The sequence below is a fragment of the Hemicordylus capensis genome, chromosome 1 (assembly GCF_027244095.1).
Source record: "Hemicordylus capensis ecotype Gifberg chromosome 1, rHemCap1.1.pri, whole genome shotgun sequence".
NCBI classification, from domain to species: Eukaryota; Metazoa; Chordata; class Lepidosauria; order Squamata; family Cordylidae; genus Hemicordylus; species Hemicordylus capensis.
In genome coordinates, this window is record NC_069657.1 from 366,572,206 (window position 1) to 366,592,166 (window position 19,961).

The 19,961-nt window shown below is 42.3% G+C and overlaps 1 protein-coding gene across 8 annotated transcripts in view; it reads left to right on the top strand.

Annotated features, from left to right (window-relative positions):
- ARID1B (AT-rich interaction domain 1B) overlaps positions 1-19,027 on the top strand; it is a 676,179-nt gene extending 657,152 nt beyond the window's left edge. For 4 of the 8 annotated variants that reach the window (XM_053293734.1, XM_053293751.1, XM_053293741.1 and 1 more), the window contains 6 exons: positions 828-978; positions 3,667-3,783; positions 9,261-9,357; positions 10,963-11,746; positions 13,823-13,953; positions 15,937-19,027. In XM_053293734.1, the coding sequence (XP_053149709.1) occupies positions 828-978; positions 3,667-3,783; positions 9,261-9,357; positions 10,963-11,746; positions 13,823-13,953; positions 15,937-17,676 (3,020 nt within the window). In that variant the 3' untranslated portion in view covers positions 17,677-19,027. The remainder of the gene's footprint in view (positions 1-827; positions 979-3,666; positions 3,784-9,260; positions 9,358-10,962; positions 11,747-13,822; positions 13,954-15,936) is intronic. The other 4 variants (XM_053293768.1, XM_053293777.1, XM_053293796.1 and 1 more) reach the window with 1 other exon arrangement.
- The last annotated feature ends 934 nt before the right edge of the window (positions 19,028-19,961 follow it).

Below are 19,961 nucleotides of genomic sequence, written 5' to 3' on the forward strand. Positions count from 1 at the left end.
TCTGGGGTCATTAAGTGTTGTGCCATCCCAGTTGTGATGCTCCTTCCATTGGGAACAATGGAAGCAGCATCACAACTGCTATTGTGTAATACTTATGAGGCACGGAGCAGCCTGCTACGGATGTCTACAGAACTGGCAACTGCCGGTTCGAAGGTGGGGGGGTTGATAAATTTAAGGACTGGGGAGGGTGCTCTTACACACACCCCACTCACTGCGTTTCCCCCACCGGCGCTGTCATTAAAATCAGTCCTGCGGGGTGGATGCACAGCAGACACTTCCAGCCACTTCTGGTCCACTATGTACCGGGGCAGCAAGGAGGTACACTGCCGCCCAACGGGACCAATTATAATGACAGCGTCAGTGTGGGGAACACGGCGTGGGGGCGGAGAGAGCACCCTCCCCAGTTCTTAAAGTTATCCCTCCCACCTTTGAACCGTCGGACTTTTGAACCAATTTGGAGGGCCATAAAGGGCCTCCGAACTGGTTCTTTGCACATCCCTACAGCCTGCCTCCACAGCAGCACTAACATGCTGTGGTAGAGCCTTGCAGTAGCACGGGCACCTCTCTTGCCCACCAGCATTTCTTTGTGTGGTATGCAAGCAAGTATTTTTTTAGTTAGTCATACTTAGTTGATACTCTGACAACTTATTGTCATATCTTAGGACTAATTTATGCACCACTTTCATTCTCACAGTGTTTGTCAGATAATTAATACCTCTGCTTGGTAGGATTAGTTCTCTGGATTTCATGTAAATGATGTCTCATGTTTATTGAAAATGTACCTTTAAATACTATGTTTAATTCATTGTTCTTTTTTGTTTTTGTAGTGCCTGGAAACAGTGAACCTTTCATGGCTCCTGGACAAATGCCCAACAGTGGAATGCAGGAAATGTATAACCAGACTCCTTCTGGAGCAATGTCCAACATGGGCATAAGCCAGCGCCAGCAGTTTCCTTATGGAAGTGGTTATGACCGGAGGTGAGTGATTCTACCATCTTCAAAAGGCAGAGACAATTAGTGAACAAGATTCTGCCCCTTGCCTCCTGCAAAGAACCCCAGGGATTAGTTGACTGGGGTGATTGAAGGAGGACATTAAAGGGAGACAGCTGATTTGCATTTGGATGCATTGGATGGTTGCTTTTTTCAGACTGTAGTATTCGGCTAGGCATGTTGAAAATAAGTACAGAGCAGTAATGGAAAGCTACTGTTTTGTATCTGTGTTTGTCCCCTGCAACATGCATTTCCCCCTTCTACTGCTTGTTCACATGGCTTTGTGAAAGGGTTTAGCTCTTTAGCAAGGGGGCAACTGGTGGAAGTAGAGCAAATGATTCCCTGCTGCCAAGTCAACAAGGTAAATGTCTCCTCATCCCAATCCACTCAGACATGGTGGAATAAGTGGGGATAAAAGGTGGATAGGGGTGTGCCTTCAGAGGCCCATCTGAATTCACATCCTATTGAAGATCATCCAGTATGAATCCCAAGATGATGATCTTCATCTGCACAACATTGCTTTCAGTGGAATACACATCCCTATTCACTTTCTGCTCTAGCTAGTCATGTGTACCTACTTGTGCCTAGAGCTCCAGCAGGGCAAGAGTCTTTCACCACAGTGCTGGCAGGCAGGAAATCTGGCAGTGCAGCATGGTGAGGCAGGGAGCATCAGCCTGTTTACCTAGGGAATAGGGGTGCATCCCTTCTCCTCCGCTCAGATTGACGGTAACAAGAGAGCCTTATTTGCCCTCAGTGCCATCCTCAGATAGCCAGACCTGTTCACTACATGAACAGTTCCCGTTCACTACATGACCCCAGATTGGCTGGGAACACACAGTGAAGAAACTGTTTTACATTTTTAAAGAAATGAATCCACGCATCAGCAGATGGGGAACAAAGGCTGCAAAGAGGCACAAAAAAGTGTGTGAAAGAGTGGGAGGTAGGGATTTTTCCACAAATATGTTTGCTCCTTTCAAAATGGCAATAAACACAGTGAAAATAAAAACCTCATACCTTAGATAATCTTTCTGTATTCAAGTAATATCAAAGCATTAAGATTTCAGGCTGTGCTTTGCCCTGCATTCTGGGGGTAGGAGCTTCCTGACTTAGTGATCTCTGTGCTTTGGGATCACTTCTCCTACGGTGTGACCATGAATATGACGCCATTGGCATTTCAATTCAGTACCTGGAGTGCCTCCTTTATTCGTCATTGTGATGAAGACACTGGGCAGAATCCAGACTAAGTTAGTCATGACTACGCACCATTGAAATCAGTGAGCTGAGAGCTGAGTTAGTAATGACTAAGTCTGGATCCTTGAAAAACATAATAAAAATGAAGGCATCTGAGCATTAGATAGGAGCCGAAAGGAGCAATGCAGAGGACTACTGAACACCAACATGTGTTTTCCCAGCTAGAAAAATGGAAGAGTTATAATGCCCATGACTTTACTTTGATGGCAAGGCGACACATTTAAGACTGTTCAAGCCTGTTTAATGGTTGTTGATTCACCCTCCTCCCAAGCAAGAAATCCCTAGTTATTGAAGTTCTGTGAAAGATTAACAAAAAATTCTTCACACATGCACAATAATATAATTTTCAGGTTTCTTTGGCAGAAGCCACAAACATTAAACCAGTTTAAATGTGCTGTGTACATGTGACTAGAGATGTGAAGGCCTAGAAAAATTCCAGAAGAAACACAGCCGCCCCCACCTTCCCCACCCACCCCCCCGGGGGGAAAAAGGAGAAAACCCTGTTGTTTTTCAGGCCTTCACATCTCTGGATGTGACCCAAGGGCCAAGCTATGTTTTATATGTAATATTTCCCTTACTTTTTTCTTTTAATAATGCAAAGCAGCTGTAGGTTGAATGGAGGACTGATGTGCAGAGAGGCTTGTTCAACCCTATCCTTACTAGCCATTTGTCCACCCCAGCCATTGCTTCCCCACAGTCACAACTCCCCGGCTAACTTGGCAAAGAGGCACCTTTTAATGTGGTGATTCTCTTTATTTAGCAGAGGTAGAGAAACTGGCCCTATCCACCCCCAGCACAGTACTTCCAGTGACTGTTGCTGGTGTCTATCTGATGTTTCTTTTTACATTGCGAGCCTTTTGGGGATAGGGATCCATTTTATTTATCTTATTTATTTATTATTTATCTGTGTAAACCGCCCTGAGCCATTTTTTGGAAGGGCAGTGTAGAAATCGAATGAATAAATGAATGAATGAATGAATGAATTAATAATATTTTTCCCTTTTGCGGTGGGGGGGGGGGAGATGCAACCATGACAAGGAAAGAGTTGAATTCCTCACCACCACCACCACTAACCTTAACCACCTACAACTGCTTCACATTAACACATTCTATTGGGAAGGGGGAGATTTAATCATGGAATTATATGTAACACGTATGTAGTTTGACCCTTAGTGAAGTGTAGCTGTACCCCTGTTTTGAAGTTTCTTGAAATTCGGTAGGCTGAATTTCAGAAACATTGTCAGCATAGAATAGCCACTATAATTTTATTCCTGAAAGAGACAGATCACAATGGACTAAATGACATTTTGAGTCCCAGCTGAAGATCTTGAACCAAAACCAGCTGGGCCATGTGTCTTTTTTTTCTTCAGCAGATTTGTAGAATAAGTGCTTTTTACAGAATGAGGTTTCCTTTGTCATTTTTAGGTCGGATCATGGGCTGGGTCCTGAAGGCAGTATGGGAGCACCTGGTCAAAGCAACATGGTGCCTTCAAACAGTGACCCAAGCATGTACTCTCCTAACCGTTACCCTGGGCAGCAAAGGTGAACAATGATTTAATCTGTTTGAAATACCTGTGTTATCTGGATAATCTTATGGGCTACTAGACAGATGGTGCCATTTAAGAAGTGTCACTGTTGCTGTGCAACCTCTGTTCCTTTCACCAGGACTTGTGCAGGTCCCTGGAGTAAGCTCCTTTGAGATCAATGGAGACTGCACAGAATTTACAGGGGGCTTGGTGTGTACGTTGTGCCTGTTTTGTGTTTGGATTTTAACCATGGCTTCATTAGAGGATTGGAGAAGGCTTTTTTGTATAATACTTCCATAAAACTAAACAACAACATAAAACCTTTTTTTTTTTTTGCTCCTGTATCATTGTTCTCAATCTTTTACTTTGAGGTTTCCATGTCTTTAGTTGTGACCTTTTATAGAGAAGTGAATCGAACCATTTAAAAGGATTTCTTGAAGTACAGCTGAACTGTGCCTCTGAAACCATAGAGCAAATAATATTCCACTTATTGCTCCTCAGTCATAATATAACCATATGTATGCACGGAATCGTCTCACTTATACAAGTCAACATAAAACTCTGTCTGCTCTCTAGGGCCAAAAGAGGGCCTGTGGGGTTGTTTGCCCCTCTCCCCCCTCAAAACTCATTCCTTCAGTCTCTTTCACTTTTATTTCCATGCACTCCTTGAAACATACATTACTGACTGAGAAATTTAGAATTTTATAAAGGCCCTGCTGAGATACAGTACTTGGAACCACTTGATGTGTTTCTGGCCTATAATTTATTTTTTTTAGGTTACTTAAGCCTACTTTAGTCTGGTTGGATTCCCAAAAGGTGTTAACAGTAGAAATAAAAAATTACTAGCTGAACCCGCACAGAGCATCTGTGCGGTAGTTCACTTCCTTTTTGGGGTTAGTTGGGAGAATTCGTTTGGCTGGTCCTCCCACAGCTCTCTCACTCGCACTGCCCCCCCCAACAGCTCTCTTGCTCGCTCTGCCCCCCCCGTGCCTCTCTCGCTCACTCTGTCTCTCCCCCTGCGCCTTTCTCGCTTGCGCTGTCTCCCCACCACCACGCCTCTCTCGCTCTATCTCTCCCCCCTGCACCTCTCTCGCTCGTTCTGTCTCCTCCCCGCACCTCTCTCACTTGCACTCTCTCCCCCCCCCCGCGCCTTTCTCGCTTGCACTGTCTCTTCCCCACCGCACCTCTCTCACTCACTCTGTCTCCCTCTCACCGTCTCTCCCCCCGCCTCTCTCGCTCGCTCTGTCTCTCTCTCCCCCCACACCTCTCTCGCTCGCTCTGTCTCTCTCCCCCCTGCGCGTGCCTCTCTCGCTTGCTGTCTCTCCTCCCGCGTGCCCCTCTCGCTCGCTAGAGTCTGCAGCCACCACCGGTCACCAGGCCAATTCTCCTCCTCCTGGGTGTGCCAGCCAATCAGGCACCTCTGCAGCCCAGCCAATCAGCTGGGCTGCCCGGACGCACTTTCCCTGGGCACACCTAGGAGAAATATATATATTGATGAGGCAGGGAGAGAAAATGCAATGAAGAGCAGGCCTTACAACAGGAGTCAAGCAGATCTTTCAAGTCTCAAACAGGCAGCAACACAAACCATGGAGAGAGAGGACACAGTCGGGTGGGAATCAACCAGCACTATCATCCCTCTTCCTTCTGAGACCTTTGGCACCAGCTTTGAATACAAGGAATGTTCTGGTTGGGGAACTTCTATTTATGATGATGATGATGATTTAATTAATTCACACATGCATACATATAACCTAAGCAATGGTAATGGCACCTTAAACCAGGACATGGGTAAAATTGACTGACCCCTGCCTATATGAAGCTTACAATGGGAAAAGCAACAGGGAGAAAGAGATGAGGGGCAGGAAGAAAGAATGCAAGCGAATGCAATTACATCACTTAAAGCTTGGGAATGAAGATTGAGGGGAAAGGTCATAGGCCACATGGAGTAGGTAGATTCTGAGGAAGACTGAAGTGGGGGGTGGGGGAGAGTTAGCCCATGACTGTCAACCCCTGTGGTGTTTCAGGGGCCCATGTTCAGTCATTGAATATGGGTGCAGAGGCACCCCTACCCCATGGCATGAGCCATGTGCAGGGATGCACACACTGCTGCCAAGCTTGCCACCCACCTTCCACCGCCACTTGCCATGGCTCCCCAGCCAGTCGGAAACCTGCTGGGAATGATGCAGACAAAGGGTGCATGCATGCTCTCCATTCCCACTGGGCTTTCAGGGACTGCTTGCTTCTAACCAGCCCGGAGCCTTGGCAAGTGTTGGAGGGGAGGCAAGCAGAGAGCAGCAGGCGGCAGCAGGGGTGGCCAGTGGGGCAGCAAATTTTATTTCTGGCAGGAGGTGGCCCCAAGATGCTGGGGTGGCTTGTGTTCCAAGGACACCTTGGAGCACTGATAGCTCTACCCTAGTCAACCCTGACTGAGGAGCTCTCAGGCAAAGCAAAGGTCATGAACTCGGAGATCAAGTTAACTATGCTAGCTACATACTACTCCCCGCCCCCCGCCTGCCCATCTCCCATCTCTTATACTTGAAACATTAAAAAATGTGTAACTGTAGCAACACACTGAATTGCATATTCCAGCTTTATCGGTGAGATATCCTGGATGACTCGAGTAAAGCAGGTTCATCCCATTATATCTTGATTAGTAATACTTTTCTAGTTTGACATAGTACATTATTAGACATCTTCCAATGTAGGGAACACCATAATGGCAGAGATATCTTAAGGCGGGTATGTTACCAAAGCCCTTTTTCTAGCCTACTTTGCCCCATTCCTTTCTATTTTTGTGCTGGATTATAACTCCATATGATGCATGTGGCAATGGCAGTAGCACTGCTGCTTGGGTGCTAACCAGGCAACTGCAGCAGCAGGATAGCCTGCAGCAGCAAATGATGCTATTGCCATGACTTGCAGCCAGTCCTAAAGGCTTTTTTGCTAGATAAATTAAAAGCATGATCTTAAGATCTGTTTGAGATTGGATGGTTTGGTTATATTATGCTTGCACAGCAGATTGCAAAGTTATCTCCAGTTGAGTTCTGCCAGGAATGCTCTGCACTTTTAGCAAAGTTACACAGGTAAGTTTTGAGCTAGAACTAGTGCCCTTGAGTTTGGAGAACAATACTTTATAAGTGTACTCAAACAGCTTACATGTGTAGCCTTTACAATACATACTTTTGTTTGTTTATATTTGTGGTCCAAATATTGTCATTATTGCCTTGTATTTCATTATAGTTCAACTTAAGCCCTTAAACCACTTAAAATTACTGTGTTTCTGAATGAAATATTTCTCCTTTTGCAAGCTTAGTGCTCCCTCCTCAGTGATCCCTATGAGTGATTCCTGTATGAATTAAGCACAGAAGCAGCTTCAGCCACTCAGCTGACTTGTTCTCACTTACTATAAAGTGACCTCACTGTAGGATGACTCCACATCATCCTGGAGGGCTGTGTTTCAGGGCTGTGTCCTGGGCTTTGTGCTGCTCAACCTTTTCATAAATGAACTCGAGGAGCAAGTAGAGGGGATGCTTATCACATTTGTAGATGATGTGAAACTAGGGGAGGAGGGGGTATAGTTAGCACCTTGGAAAACAGAATCAAGGTTCAGTCCAGTCTGGACAGACTTGAATATTGGTCCAAAACCAACAAGATGAAGTTCAACAGAGGCAAATGTAAAGTCCTGCATTTGGCTAATAAAAATCAAATGCACAAATACAGGATAGCGGAGACGTGACTTGGCAATAGTACATGTGAAAGGGACCTAGGTGTCGTAGTGGACAACAAATTGAACATGAGCCAGCAGTTGCTACAAAAGCTAATGCAATCTTAGGCTACATTAAGAGAAGCATATTATCGAGATCACAATAAAAGAAATAGCTCTACTCTAATCTGTGCTGGGCAGGCCTCACTTTAAATACTGTGTCCAGTTCTGGGCATCATATTTTAGAAAGGACACTGATGAACTGGAACAGGTTTAGAGGAGAGCAACAAAGATGGTGAAAGGTCTGGAAACTAGATCCTATGAGGAATGGTTGAAGGAGCTGAGTATGTTTAGCCTGGAGAAGTGAAAACTAAAAGAGATATAGTCTTCAAATGTCTGAAGGACTGTCATCTAGGAGGAGGAATAAATTTGTTCTCTGTTGCTCCTGAGGGAAGAACTAGAACCCAGGAGTGCAGGCTTGGACATTGGCAGTAAAAGGTTCTCTCCACCACCTAATGGCACAGTGGGAAAGTAACTTGCCTAGGGAACAAAAGGTTGCTGGTTCGAATCCCTGCTGGTATGTTTCCCAGACTGTGGGGAACACCTATATTGTGCAGCAGCAATATAGAAAATGCTGAAAGGCATCATCTCATACTGTGCGGGAGATGGCAATGGTAACCCCCTCCTTTATTCTACCAAAGAAAACCACAGGGCTCTGTGGTCGCCAGGAGTCAACACCGACTCGACGCCACAGTTTTACTTACCATGAATAGGAGGTTAACAAGTAATCTGGAGTACAAATATGTGAAATTCACCTAGTTGTCACAATCCTTTTATTTCCCATAAGACAGAGAAGGAAAGCAGAACACATGAATTGCGCATGCATCCTCCAAATAACAGTTGCAGGGGAGTAAAAGCAGGAGAGAAGGCAGGCCTCCAGCTCTTGCCTGTGGGCTTCCCAGAGGCATATGTGGGCCACTGTGTGAAACAGGATGCTGGACTAGATAGGCCTTGGGCCTGATCCAGCAGGTCTGTTCTTATGTTCTTATGACACATGTTACTCACTACCTGCACTGGTGGATATGTCCTAAGACCTGGGCCTATGCCCACTATATGTGGGATGTTACTGTATTCAAAGTCTTCACAGACCAATAGAGTTCAAATAGATTCTAAGCAGTGATCACTGATTTATTCTGATTTAGTGTCACTGAAGCCAATGCAATTCTACTACGACAACTAATATTTATATACTGCTTTTCAACAAAAGCTCCCAAAGCGGTTTACACAGAGAAATAAAAAACAAACAAAGAAGGATCCTTGTCTCCAAAGGGCTCACAAACTAAAAACCAGCGACACCAGCAACAGCCACTGGAGGGATGCTGTGCTGGGGCAGGACAGAGCCAGTTGCTCTCCCCCTGCTCAATAAAGAAAACTACCACTTTGAAAGGTGCCTCTTTGCTCTAGTGTTCATGAATTGCACTAGTGTTCATAACCAAAGCATAACCCCTCCCCAGCCCAAGTTAATATCACTTCTATGATTGTTATTAAGAATATTTATGTACTGCTTTAAAAAAAAAGTTTACAAAGCGGTTTACATAGCAAAAGGAATGAAAAGATAGCCCTGTCTAAGGGCTCACAATCTATTTGAACTTTACCCATTTTGATGTAGACATTAGATCAAACAGAAGGAAGATTCTGTGGAGAGCTTCATGGGGGTTTTTTAATCAGCAGCTTTCTATTGACTTAGAAGATCATCAGTACTAATTGTTCACTCACATTCTTCATTACAGGCATGAACCATATGGACAGCAATATCCAGCGCAAGCCCCTCCTTCAGGACAGTCACCATATGGAGGACATCAGCCTGGAATGTTTCCGCAGCAGCAGGTAAGCATCTGTCCTTTAGCATATTTCCTTTCCAAAAGTCATTCTAGAAATCCGTGCATTTGGACCTTGACAAATAGCAAAATCAGGATGAATTCCAGTGGAATGGAGCATGTTGCTATCTGCAAAGGTGCATACTCCTGGATCTTTTTTGTACTGAAGTTTCATAGCTGCAAATAGCTGATTCAGTAAGCAATAAGGGCACAAGACAACACAGCTTGTTACCGAGGAGGAGTTGATGCAATTCTACAAAGTCAGGTCAAACTAAACAGTGGGCAATATCTAGACTAGTTAGTTGTAACTAATCACCATTTAAATCAATGGGACAGGTTAGTCATGACTAAATTTAGTCCCATTAATTTCAGTGGAACAATCATGACTAATTTAGTCTGTATTTCTGCTGTTTGTCAAAGGGTAACTTCACTTTTAAAGGGCATACTTTGAGCTGGAAGAGCCTCTTCCTTCCAAAACAACAGCCACAGGACCCCCCAATCCTGACTGAGACTGCACAGCACTAGGAGTGCAGCACTAGGATGGCAAGTGGTCTATCCCACTTGCAGCCAGGAATCACAGTAAATGGCAAGACTCACAATAAAAGAGCAAACCAATGCAGAGCTAAATGCCTCCTAAAAAGCTCAGTCTTTGCTAAGTTCCTAAATTAGAAAGGAAAGGCGACCTTATTCATTCATTCATTCATTCATTCATTTGATTTCGATACTGCCCTATGAAATGGAACCACTACAGAGGAAGCCCTTGGCCTGGTCCCCATACTCAAATGTGGTAGCACCCTCAAGAAGGCCTCTCTGAAGATCTAAGATCACAGCAGAGAATGGGGATGGATATATGGGAGAAACTGTTCCTGCAGATTTTATTTTAGTGCTTGTTCAAGACATCCTGCAACTCAGATAAACAGAAGCTTTTATTAGTGTTATTCATTCACATGGATATCTTTTAATATGTTTAAAAGGGTTTCTAAATATGTCAGAGGAACTTGCACTTTTTGAAAGGGTAATGAGCTTCAAAGTTACATGGTGGGGATTCCCCCCGCCCCCCAGCTTTCTGTGTGTGAAACTGCAATCGTTGGGTAGGGGGGGGGAGACTTAACTAATATGGAGCATTATTTTTTCAAACGTAAAAATGTCAAAAATGAGCAAAATATTTTATCAAGTTTCCTCTTTCCAGCCCCCACCCCCCCAACCCCACAATTTCATCCCTGGATTGAGAACTAACATGAGAAATCTTAGCCTATGGCTCATTTTCTTTTAAATGTAAAGTTATAAGCACATCAGAAAAGCCTCATAAAATGAAAGGGCTGCCTCAGCTATAATCATAAGCGTTTCTAGCCTGCCTCTAAAGTAATTATTCTCTTTAGTTTTCGCAAGCTAGAGTTAAATGAAGTTTCTGTCAATTCATGTATATTTATTGGAATAATTTTTTTAAAAAAGGCCCATATGCCCATCAACACACTAATGAAAATGCAAGGTTATAATTGCACCCAAATCTGCATAGTATGTGGTCTGAAATTCCTATTGTGCCAATGCACTAGTATATGAACAATGGTATTTTAATTGTATTTTACACCTAACTATTGTTGGCATTCCCTTTCAGAACTACAAACGCCATATGGATGGCATGTATGGGCCTCCAGCAAAACGTCATGATGGAGATATGTTTAACATGCAGTATGGCAACCAACAACAGGATATGTTTAACCAGTACAGTAGTGCTTATTCTGGACCAGACAGGAGGCCAATTCAGGGACAGTATCCATATCCTTATAACAGAGAAAGGATGCAGGGTCCAGGACAAATGCAGCAACATGGAATACCTCCTCAGATGATCAGTGGTCCTATGCAGTCATCAGCCTCCAGCGAAGGCCCCCAGCAGAACATGTGGCCCACAAGAAATGATATGTCTTACCCATATCAGAACAGACAAGGCCCAGGAGGCCCTGCACAGGCCCCACCTTATCCAGGGATGAACCGTGCTGAAGATATGATGGTTCCTGACCAGAGGATAAACCATGAAAGCCAGTGGCCTTCTCATGTTAACCAGCGTCAGCCTTCTTACATGTCATCCTCTGCCTCCATGCAGCCTATCACTCGACCTCCTCAGTCATCCTACCAGACGCCACCATCAATGCCAAACCACATTTCCCGGGCCCCTAGTCCAGCGTCTTTTCCACGCTCCCATGAAAACCGTATGTCCCCAAGTAAATCCCCTTTCCTGCCCTCCATGAAGATGCCGAAGGTTATGCCCACTGTTCCACAAGTTGCAGGTCCTCCAACACAATCAGCACCAATTAGGCGGGAAATAACGTTTCCTCCAGGCTCTGTAGAAGCATCCCAACCAGTCTTGAAACCAAGACGAAAGATTACCTCAAAAGATATCGGTAAGAATCATACAGATGCCTGTATATGGAAGGCAATTTCCTTTGGATTATAATTTTTAAAAATTGCATGTATATGACTTTGCTTTAGAAAATAAGCTCTGCCAAATTGTAATAGTGCCCAAAATGGTGTCATAGCAAGGGTTGCCATTTTATGGAGCAAGTTCCATAATTAATTTCATTATACAAAAAAGAGTCAGCATATTTAGAAAAGCAGTTCCTATAACTGTCTTTCATTCAGCTCTCACATTAGGTGGTGTCCTATAGCCATTTCTGATAACTTCTTTCCCTTTGAAACAAGCAAAATTGTTGACTTCATCAACGTCTTACCCATATCAGGGTATATCAGATACTTCACTATATCCGAGTACAATTTGTATTATCTAAAGCTGATAATCGCATTGTTTAATATTACTTTGTATTTTTTAAAGCTGATGATTGTCCCTCTGGTAGTGGTGGGCCTCTGATCAAAGGACCTTTTCTCTGTTAGCTGCTTCCTGTACACAGTGGCTCATAGGATCAGGCTATTAAACACAGCAAAAATGCAACATCCTTTTGCGACTTTGTTTGATAGAAATAGAAGGGATTTTGGTTGGCTGATTGTGAAGAAAAAAAGCACCAGATTATGGTCCACATGTTACACAGCGTTACAAGGGTGTTTCCAGTCAGCCCGTGCTGCTTCAGGTGTCTAAAGAAGCCTGTTTCCAATGTAAGTAGTGCTCCTGAAATGTGGGCACACTACTTGAAGTATTTGTGCACTTGCACAAGACCATCAACACTTCCTTACATGCCTGCAGCTGCATAGGCTGATTGGAAACACCTGCATAATGCTGCACAACATGTGTAGTGGGTCAATATCTAGTTTAAAAAGAAAACAGATATATTACATTGTGTCAGGAAAGCTATGTCTTGCAAGGATTTTTTCCTCGCAAAGGGGCAATATTGTAGAATTGTTATTTGGAAGTCAGTGAAAATGTATCCATGAGAAATCATACTGGTAAACATGCCAAGTGCTGTTTAATCAACAGGGCTGGCTCAAGGGTTCAGGGGGCCTTCAACAAACTGCTCTCTGTGGGTCCTCTCCTTCCTGTGTTGGCTCAGAAAGAGTTACTCCAGCAGCACACAGTATGAGGGTTTTAGGCACAAAGGTGGCATAGGGATCTGCAGAGGGCCTCTCTGAGTCCTGACACTGGCCCTTTTTAAGCAGTGGAGAGGCAGGTATGGGGTCCTTATTGAGTGGAGACATGGTTTTTCCTTGACCTGCTCTCTCTTGCTATTTTGAGCAGAATTCAGTTGCATGTTATCAAAGTACATAAATACTTCTGAAAATCACTCTGTGAACAACACTTCGCCTTTTTTCTGCTACTGGCATTTCCATTTCCTACTCTTTGTGGTTATTTTTGCATTTCCCACTTTCTCAAGTGCTTGGGCTATTCAAAATACCACCCAAAAGGATTTTTATACATGCTTACACACACGTGTCTGTGTTGTTCATAACTACGTTTTTATCTTAATCTTAATTTTAGTTCTGCTTCTTCATTGCAATCATTTATTGTTATAGATAATGAAAATCTTAATAAATGGTTGTTTTAGATGTAAAAAGATCTTTTCAGTTTGCGGAGCAGAGTATGTTGGATTACAATATGGTTCTCCAAGCAGTTATCAAAACAGCAATGTGGCCCTTTTATTCTAATACATATAGTTTATCTGTTGTGATGCAGTTAATCCTCAGTAGAAGAAATCATCGTGAATTGATGTGGAAATGCAGACACAGTGGGGATGATAATTCATACCATAAGCTGGAATATGAGCATCCATTGTTAACACTGATATCTAGACTAATACAGATCTGGTGCTGTAACACAGCACTTGTACTGCTAATGCTGTGCTGGTGCTGGGGTCAGAAACAATTTTCATCTATCTTTTCTTCACTTTGAAGCCCATTGTGCCTATCAAAAATACATCCCTGATGGTCACCCAGCGTGGATCTGATGTTGGTCCCTGATCCAAAATCAATGCAGCATTGGAATCCACTCTTGAGAAGGACCTTATTAATTTGTTTCTGCTCTCATTTTCCAGTGACTCCTGAGGCTTGGCGAGTGATGATGTCTCTTAAATCCGGCCTTCTCGCAGAAAGTACTTGGGCATTAGACACTATTAATATCCTTCTGTATGATGACACTACTGTTGCTACTTTCAACCTCTCTCAGGTAGGTAAAACAGCATTTTTCTGAAACCTGCTAATGTCAAATCTCTTAAATAAGTTAAGAGGTGCCAAAAAGATGGACCCTTAAAAATAAATAATTATTAACAAAGTTCCCTTACCATTTTACCTTATTCAGCATGTAAGATACATGTAACTTTCACTAACAGCAGGAGGAATGTTGGGAATGCAGTAAATTTCAACATGAAATGGCATTCAGTGTACCAGACAGTAATAAAATAAAATGCATCAGAACTCTTTTGAGAGTTAGTAATAATAGTAGGTTGGGTAGATTAAAATTGTGTTTGTAAGGTTTAAATCTATGTTTTGAATTATTATTATAGCAAAGGTAAATTTTATAGTTGATGATTCACGAAGAGGTGTGAGCGGGAAGTCCATATTTGTTTATTTGTTGTGCATGTTAATAAGAATATTGTCAAAATCAATAAAAATTTAATTTAAAAAAAAAAAGAACTCTTTTGAGAGTTCATCACTGACATGGAAGCTGTCTTGGACACCACTGATGTCTTGTCAGTTCTTCTTTAGCTTGAAAACTAAGATGGTCAATGAAGTAGGGAAAGGAGGATGGTAGAAGAAAGGAGTTTAAATAATTGCTTACATATGACTGAAATACTCCATGTGTGGTCATTAAAAGACCTCACGCTCTTCTTGTACCAGGTCATTTTTTTAAAAAGTAAAAATGAGTTTTATATTTGATGAAAGTGAATTTAGTCTGTACAAAACTGACAAGATGTCACTACTGACAACTGACATCTTTGATCCAGAAGAGAGGTGTGCCACAAGGAATAAGAAGCAGTATAATCACTCCTCCACTATCTGCCAGAGTTGCTAGAGGTTGCAGGGTGAGAGTTGTAATTGTGGCCAACAGTTATCTCGGCTTGCTTCCTTATTCATAAGCAGTGTTATGCAGTATTGGTTAAGGAGGACCAGGCTGGTAAATAGCTGCTTGTCTGTTCACCTCCAGTAATTCTTCCCAGGTGACCCAAGCAGGAAAGTGTTAAGGGGAGATTTTTATTTTCTTTTTTCCAGACCACCAAAGTGTTACAAATAACAGTACTGTATAGTTATATATGGGTAGAAAGGCTACTATCAGTGTATATGGGCTAGAAGCTTCTATGTTCAGATTTCCATTCAGTAACTATCTCTCAGCCTAACCTGCCTCACAGGGCTGCTGCATGGATAAATTGGGATGAAAATGTATTGTAGCCTGACTGGAGACTTTGGTCAACAACCACAACAAATATTTCTATATCGCTTTTCAACAAAGGTTGAAAAAGCAGTTTAGATAGATAAATAGATAGATAGACAGATAGATAGATAGATAGATAAGGAAGATGGATCCCTGCCCCCAGAGGGCTCACAGTCTAAAAAGAAACATGATAGACACCAGCAACAATCCAACAGTCACTGGAGGTTCTGTGCTGGGGGTGGGTAGATAGGGCCAGTTACCACCACCACCACCCCGCTAAATAAAGAGAATCACCATGTTAAAAAGGTGATATGAGAAACAAATTTGATCTAAATAAACTTGGGAAGAATTTGCCTTTGTAAGAATTTCATCAGTGCAGATCTAATAAAGATTCCGAAAACAAAGGGGGCATTGGAAAAGGCTTTCCCTTGTGATGGCTTCAGTGGCCTCATCCTGATTTCAAATATACTTTCCCAGCAGCAGTTCCACTTAGAAAATGATGCTGCAGCACATAGTGTAAGCAAGTTGCAGATGTTCTTCACTATCTAAAAACCAGAATTTTAATAAATGCTGAAATTTTCCAGACTCTGCAATATATGCCAAATTTTTCAGTGTACCCATGCATCAACAAGGTTTTATGTATAGAAGAAAAAGTAAACAGGAAGAAGGAACAAACGCCAAACATTTTGGAGGCTGGAAGACTTTTACACTTATTGCCATTAATGTAATTTCATGTTCCCTTTAACATTTTATATTCTTTCTTTTTTCTTGTTTCCTCAGTTATCTGGTTTTCTTGAGCTTTTGGTGGAATATTTTAGAAAATGCCTGATAGATATTTTTGGGATCCTTTTGGAATATGAAGTGGGACATCCAGGCCCCAAATTACTAGATCATAATTCAATTCAGAAAGAGGATGGCCAATCTGTGACCCAGGATGCCAGAAAAGAAGATGACAACGATGATGAATGTATTTATTATTATGATGAATTTGAGGATGAGGAGGAAGAGGAGGAAGATGAAAATGAAAATGAAAACACTGAAGGAGAAGAAAAGAGCACTGTTCTTGCCCCCCCTGGTGCCACTGTGGATCCAAGTGAGAGGCCAAAACAAGCCAGTAAATTTGACAAGCTGCCAATAAAAATTGTAAAGAAAAACAACCTATTTGTTGTTGACCGATCTGACAGACTAGGGCGCGTTCAGGAATTCAACAGTGGGCTCCTCCACTGGCAGCTTGGTGGGGGTGATACAACTGAACATATCCAGACCCACTTTGAGAGTAAGATGGAGATCCCTCCTCGCAGGAGGCCACCTCTACCATTAAACTCTTCAAGTAAAAATAAAAACATGGAGAGGAAAGGAGATTCTGAGGATCAGCAGGACAAAAGCATATCAGCCACCATTGATGATGTCTTGTCAGCTCGTCCAGGAGCATTGTCTGAAGATTCAGACTCTGGTTCTCAGACAGACAGCAGTAAATTTCCATTTGGAATCCACCAAGCCAAGAGTCATCGGAATATCAAGCTGCTAGAGGATGAACCACAGAGCCGAGATGAAACTCCTCTATGCACCATAACTCACTGGCAGGACTCTTTGGCCAAGCGTTGCATCTGTGTGTCAAATATTGTTCGCAGTTTGTCTTTTGTGCCTGGCAATGATGTCGAAATGTCAAAACATCCAGGCTTGGTGCTGATCTTGGGAAAGTTGATCCTTCTTCATCATGAGCACCCGGAAAGAAAGCGTGCACCACAGACATATGAAAAAGAGGCAGAGGCGGACAAAGGGGTGGCCTGCAGCAAAGATGAGTGGTGGTGGGATTGCCTTGAGGTTTTGAGGGATAATACATTGGTCACATTAGCCAACATTTCTGGGCAGCTAGACTTATCTGCTTACACAGAAAGCATCTGTTTGCCAATTTTGGATGGCTTACTGCACTGGATGGTGTGCCCGTCTGCAGAGGCACAAGATCCTTTTCCGACTGTGGGGCCCAACTCAGTCCTGTCGCCTCAGAGACTTGTACTGGAAACCCTGTGTAAACTCAGTATCCAAGATAATAATGTGGACCTTATCTTGGCCACTCCCCCATTCAGTCGTCAGGAGAAACTCTATGCTACTTTAGTTAGGTACGTTGGGGACCGCAAAAATCCAGTCTGCCGAGAGATGTCCATGGCACTCTTATCGAACCTTGCCCAGGGGGATACATTAGCAGCAAGGGCGATAGCCGTACAGAAGGGAAGCATTGGAAACTTAATAAGCTTCCTTGAGGATGGGGTCACTATGGCCCAGTACCAGCAGAGCCAGCATAACCTCATGCACATGCAACCTCCGCCTCTGGAGCCGCCTAGCGTAGACATGATGTGCAGGGCAGCCAAGGCTTTGCTGGCCATGGCTCGGGTGGAGGAGAACCGCTCAGAGTTCCTTTTACACGAGGGTCGTTTGCTGGATATTTCAATATCTGCTCTCCTGAACTCTCTGGTTGCATCTGTCATCTGTGATGTACTTTTTCAGATTGGGCAGTTATGACATAAGTGAGAAGCCAAGCATGTGTGAGTGGAGATTAGAGGGTCACATATAACTGGCTGTTTTCTGTACTTGTTTATCCAGTGTAGGAAGAAGGAAAAAAAAAAATCTTTGCTCCTCTGCCCCATTCACTATTTACCAATTGGGAATTTAAAAAAAATATTAATTTGAACAGTTATGGAATTAATATTTGCTGTCTATGTGTATAAGTACATCTTTTTATTTTATTTTTTTAACCAAAGTTGCTGTCTAGTACATTCAAAGGTCACACTTTTTCCATAGATATACTTTTCCATTTTTTTCCATGTTTGTATCACTTTTTTGGGAGGGAAGGGGGAAGCAAACTAGAGATATTGGCTGATTAAATGATGCAAAACATTATTTGATGGGGGAGAAGTAGGCTCACTACTCTGAAGTGGAAAAATATACTAAGTTCCTGTGTGTTTTATTTTTCAAGAATGAAAGAAAACCCAACCACCTATTATGCCGTTGCCCAAAGCGCTCTGTGCAATAGAAGAAGATTAGATTATATAGGGTGTAGCGGATCAAGGAAGGGGTCAGTCCATAGTCTGCATATAAAATTGCCTTGGTTTCTTCACAGGAGAATGGTTACATTAGGCTAGGAGCAAAACAAATGTTTAAAGAAAGTTAAAACACAAACCTGAAGATGGTCAACATCAATTGCTTCCTCATCAGAACTGTCACATCAGTATCTATTGTTTGATCTTCCACAATGACAGTTCATCATAATTCCTTTTAATCATTTTTTAAATTTTTTTTATTGCCTAAGGGCCGTGATGTATATAGAAGTTGTACATTAAACATACCCTCATCTCTCTCTTTTTTATTATTATAAGGATTTATTTTTTTTCATGATGTGGTAACTACAAAGTGATGGTAGAATTAATTTTATTATTATTTTTTATTTGTTTGTTTGGGCCATGTCTCCAAAATAATAGCAACAACAAAAAACAACCACCATGAGGGTAATGTACAAGTTTCTGTATGTATAAAGTCATGCTCTATTTCGCAAGAGCAGTTGCTCACAACTTGCTTTATAAATCAAGATGTGGAAATGGTTATGTATGGATTGATTTAAGAAAATGGTTACCAGTCTACAGACAAAAAAAAAAGCATACAGGAAAAAGAAGAAGAAACACAACTTCAAAGATTTTTCAGTGAGAAGAATCCGCATTTGTATTTCAAAATAATGTAGTTTAAAAAAAGACAAAAAAACTTGATGTAAATTCCTCCTTTTCCTCTGGCTTAATGAATATCATTTATTCAGTATAAAATCTTTATATGTTCCACATGTTAAGAATAAATGTACATTAAATCTTGTTAAGCACTGTGATGGGTGTTCTTAAATAATGTTCTCATTTCCCCATGAAATCAAAGCAGTTCAGTGCATAACAGTGAAGGTTATTCTCTTTTTCTTACCAATGATAGTTAATCATGGATTATTTTCATTTGTCGTTTCATTTGTTGTTCAAGTGATGCAACCAGTTACTGTCCTTTGAAAACTCAGAAATAATAGCTACCAGTCATTACTTACAAAAGGTAGGGCACAGAAGATGATAGGGATGGCTATTGATAATTTCCACTATGCATCCTCGAAAGTTGCAGCATTCAAGGATGAGATTAAGTGTTTGAATTAAAGAAAAACTGTGTATTTTTTCCTGGCAGTAATTAACTTGAAGGATGACGAGTACTATTTGTTTAAGTTGTATTTGGTACCCATTATGCTCAGAGACTTCATCCAATGATTTCTTATGGACACAGGAATTCATTCTCAGAGTTTAGCTGCCCTCAAGGGCTGCCACATCCATCTTAAATTCACATGAAACAAATTCATGAGCACATTTGCTATGCCAATCTGGTATGGAAATGAATGGAGTCCTCTATGCACACAAGAGCTCCATGAGGAAGTCAGAGTACAGGCAAGGCTCTGGATCAGGGAGCTTATGTGTATACAAATTACTTCGGCACTAGTACCACCATCAATTTGATTGCTGCTGCATTTCAATTCATTTGTTACCACAGCAATGAAGAAGCCACTTCACAATGCATTCTTCCTGCGCTGCCCCAAAAAGATATGGATGAAAAAACAATGGGAGCAGAGTCAATGATGTGGTTCTTACCCACATCAATGTTTGAAGGCATTAAATCACTGGCCCCACCCAATTGTTCATTTAATCCTTGCCAGAACAGTGTGAGAAGCAGCCATGGGGAAGTGACGCCACACTGCCGTAGTAAAGTATGAATCAGTTCTTGGAGCTCTCGCTGAA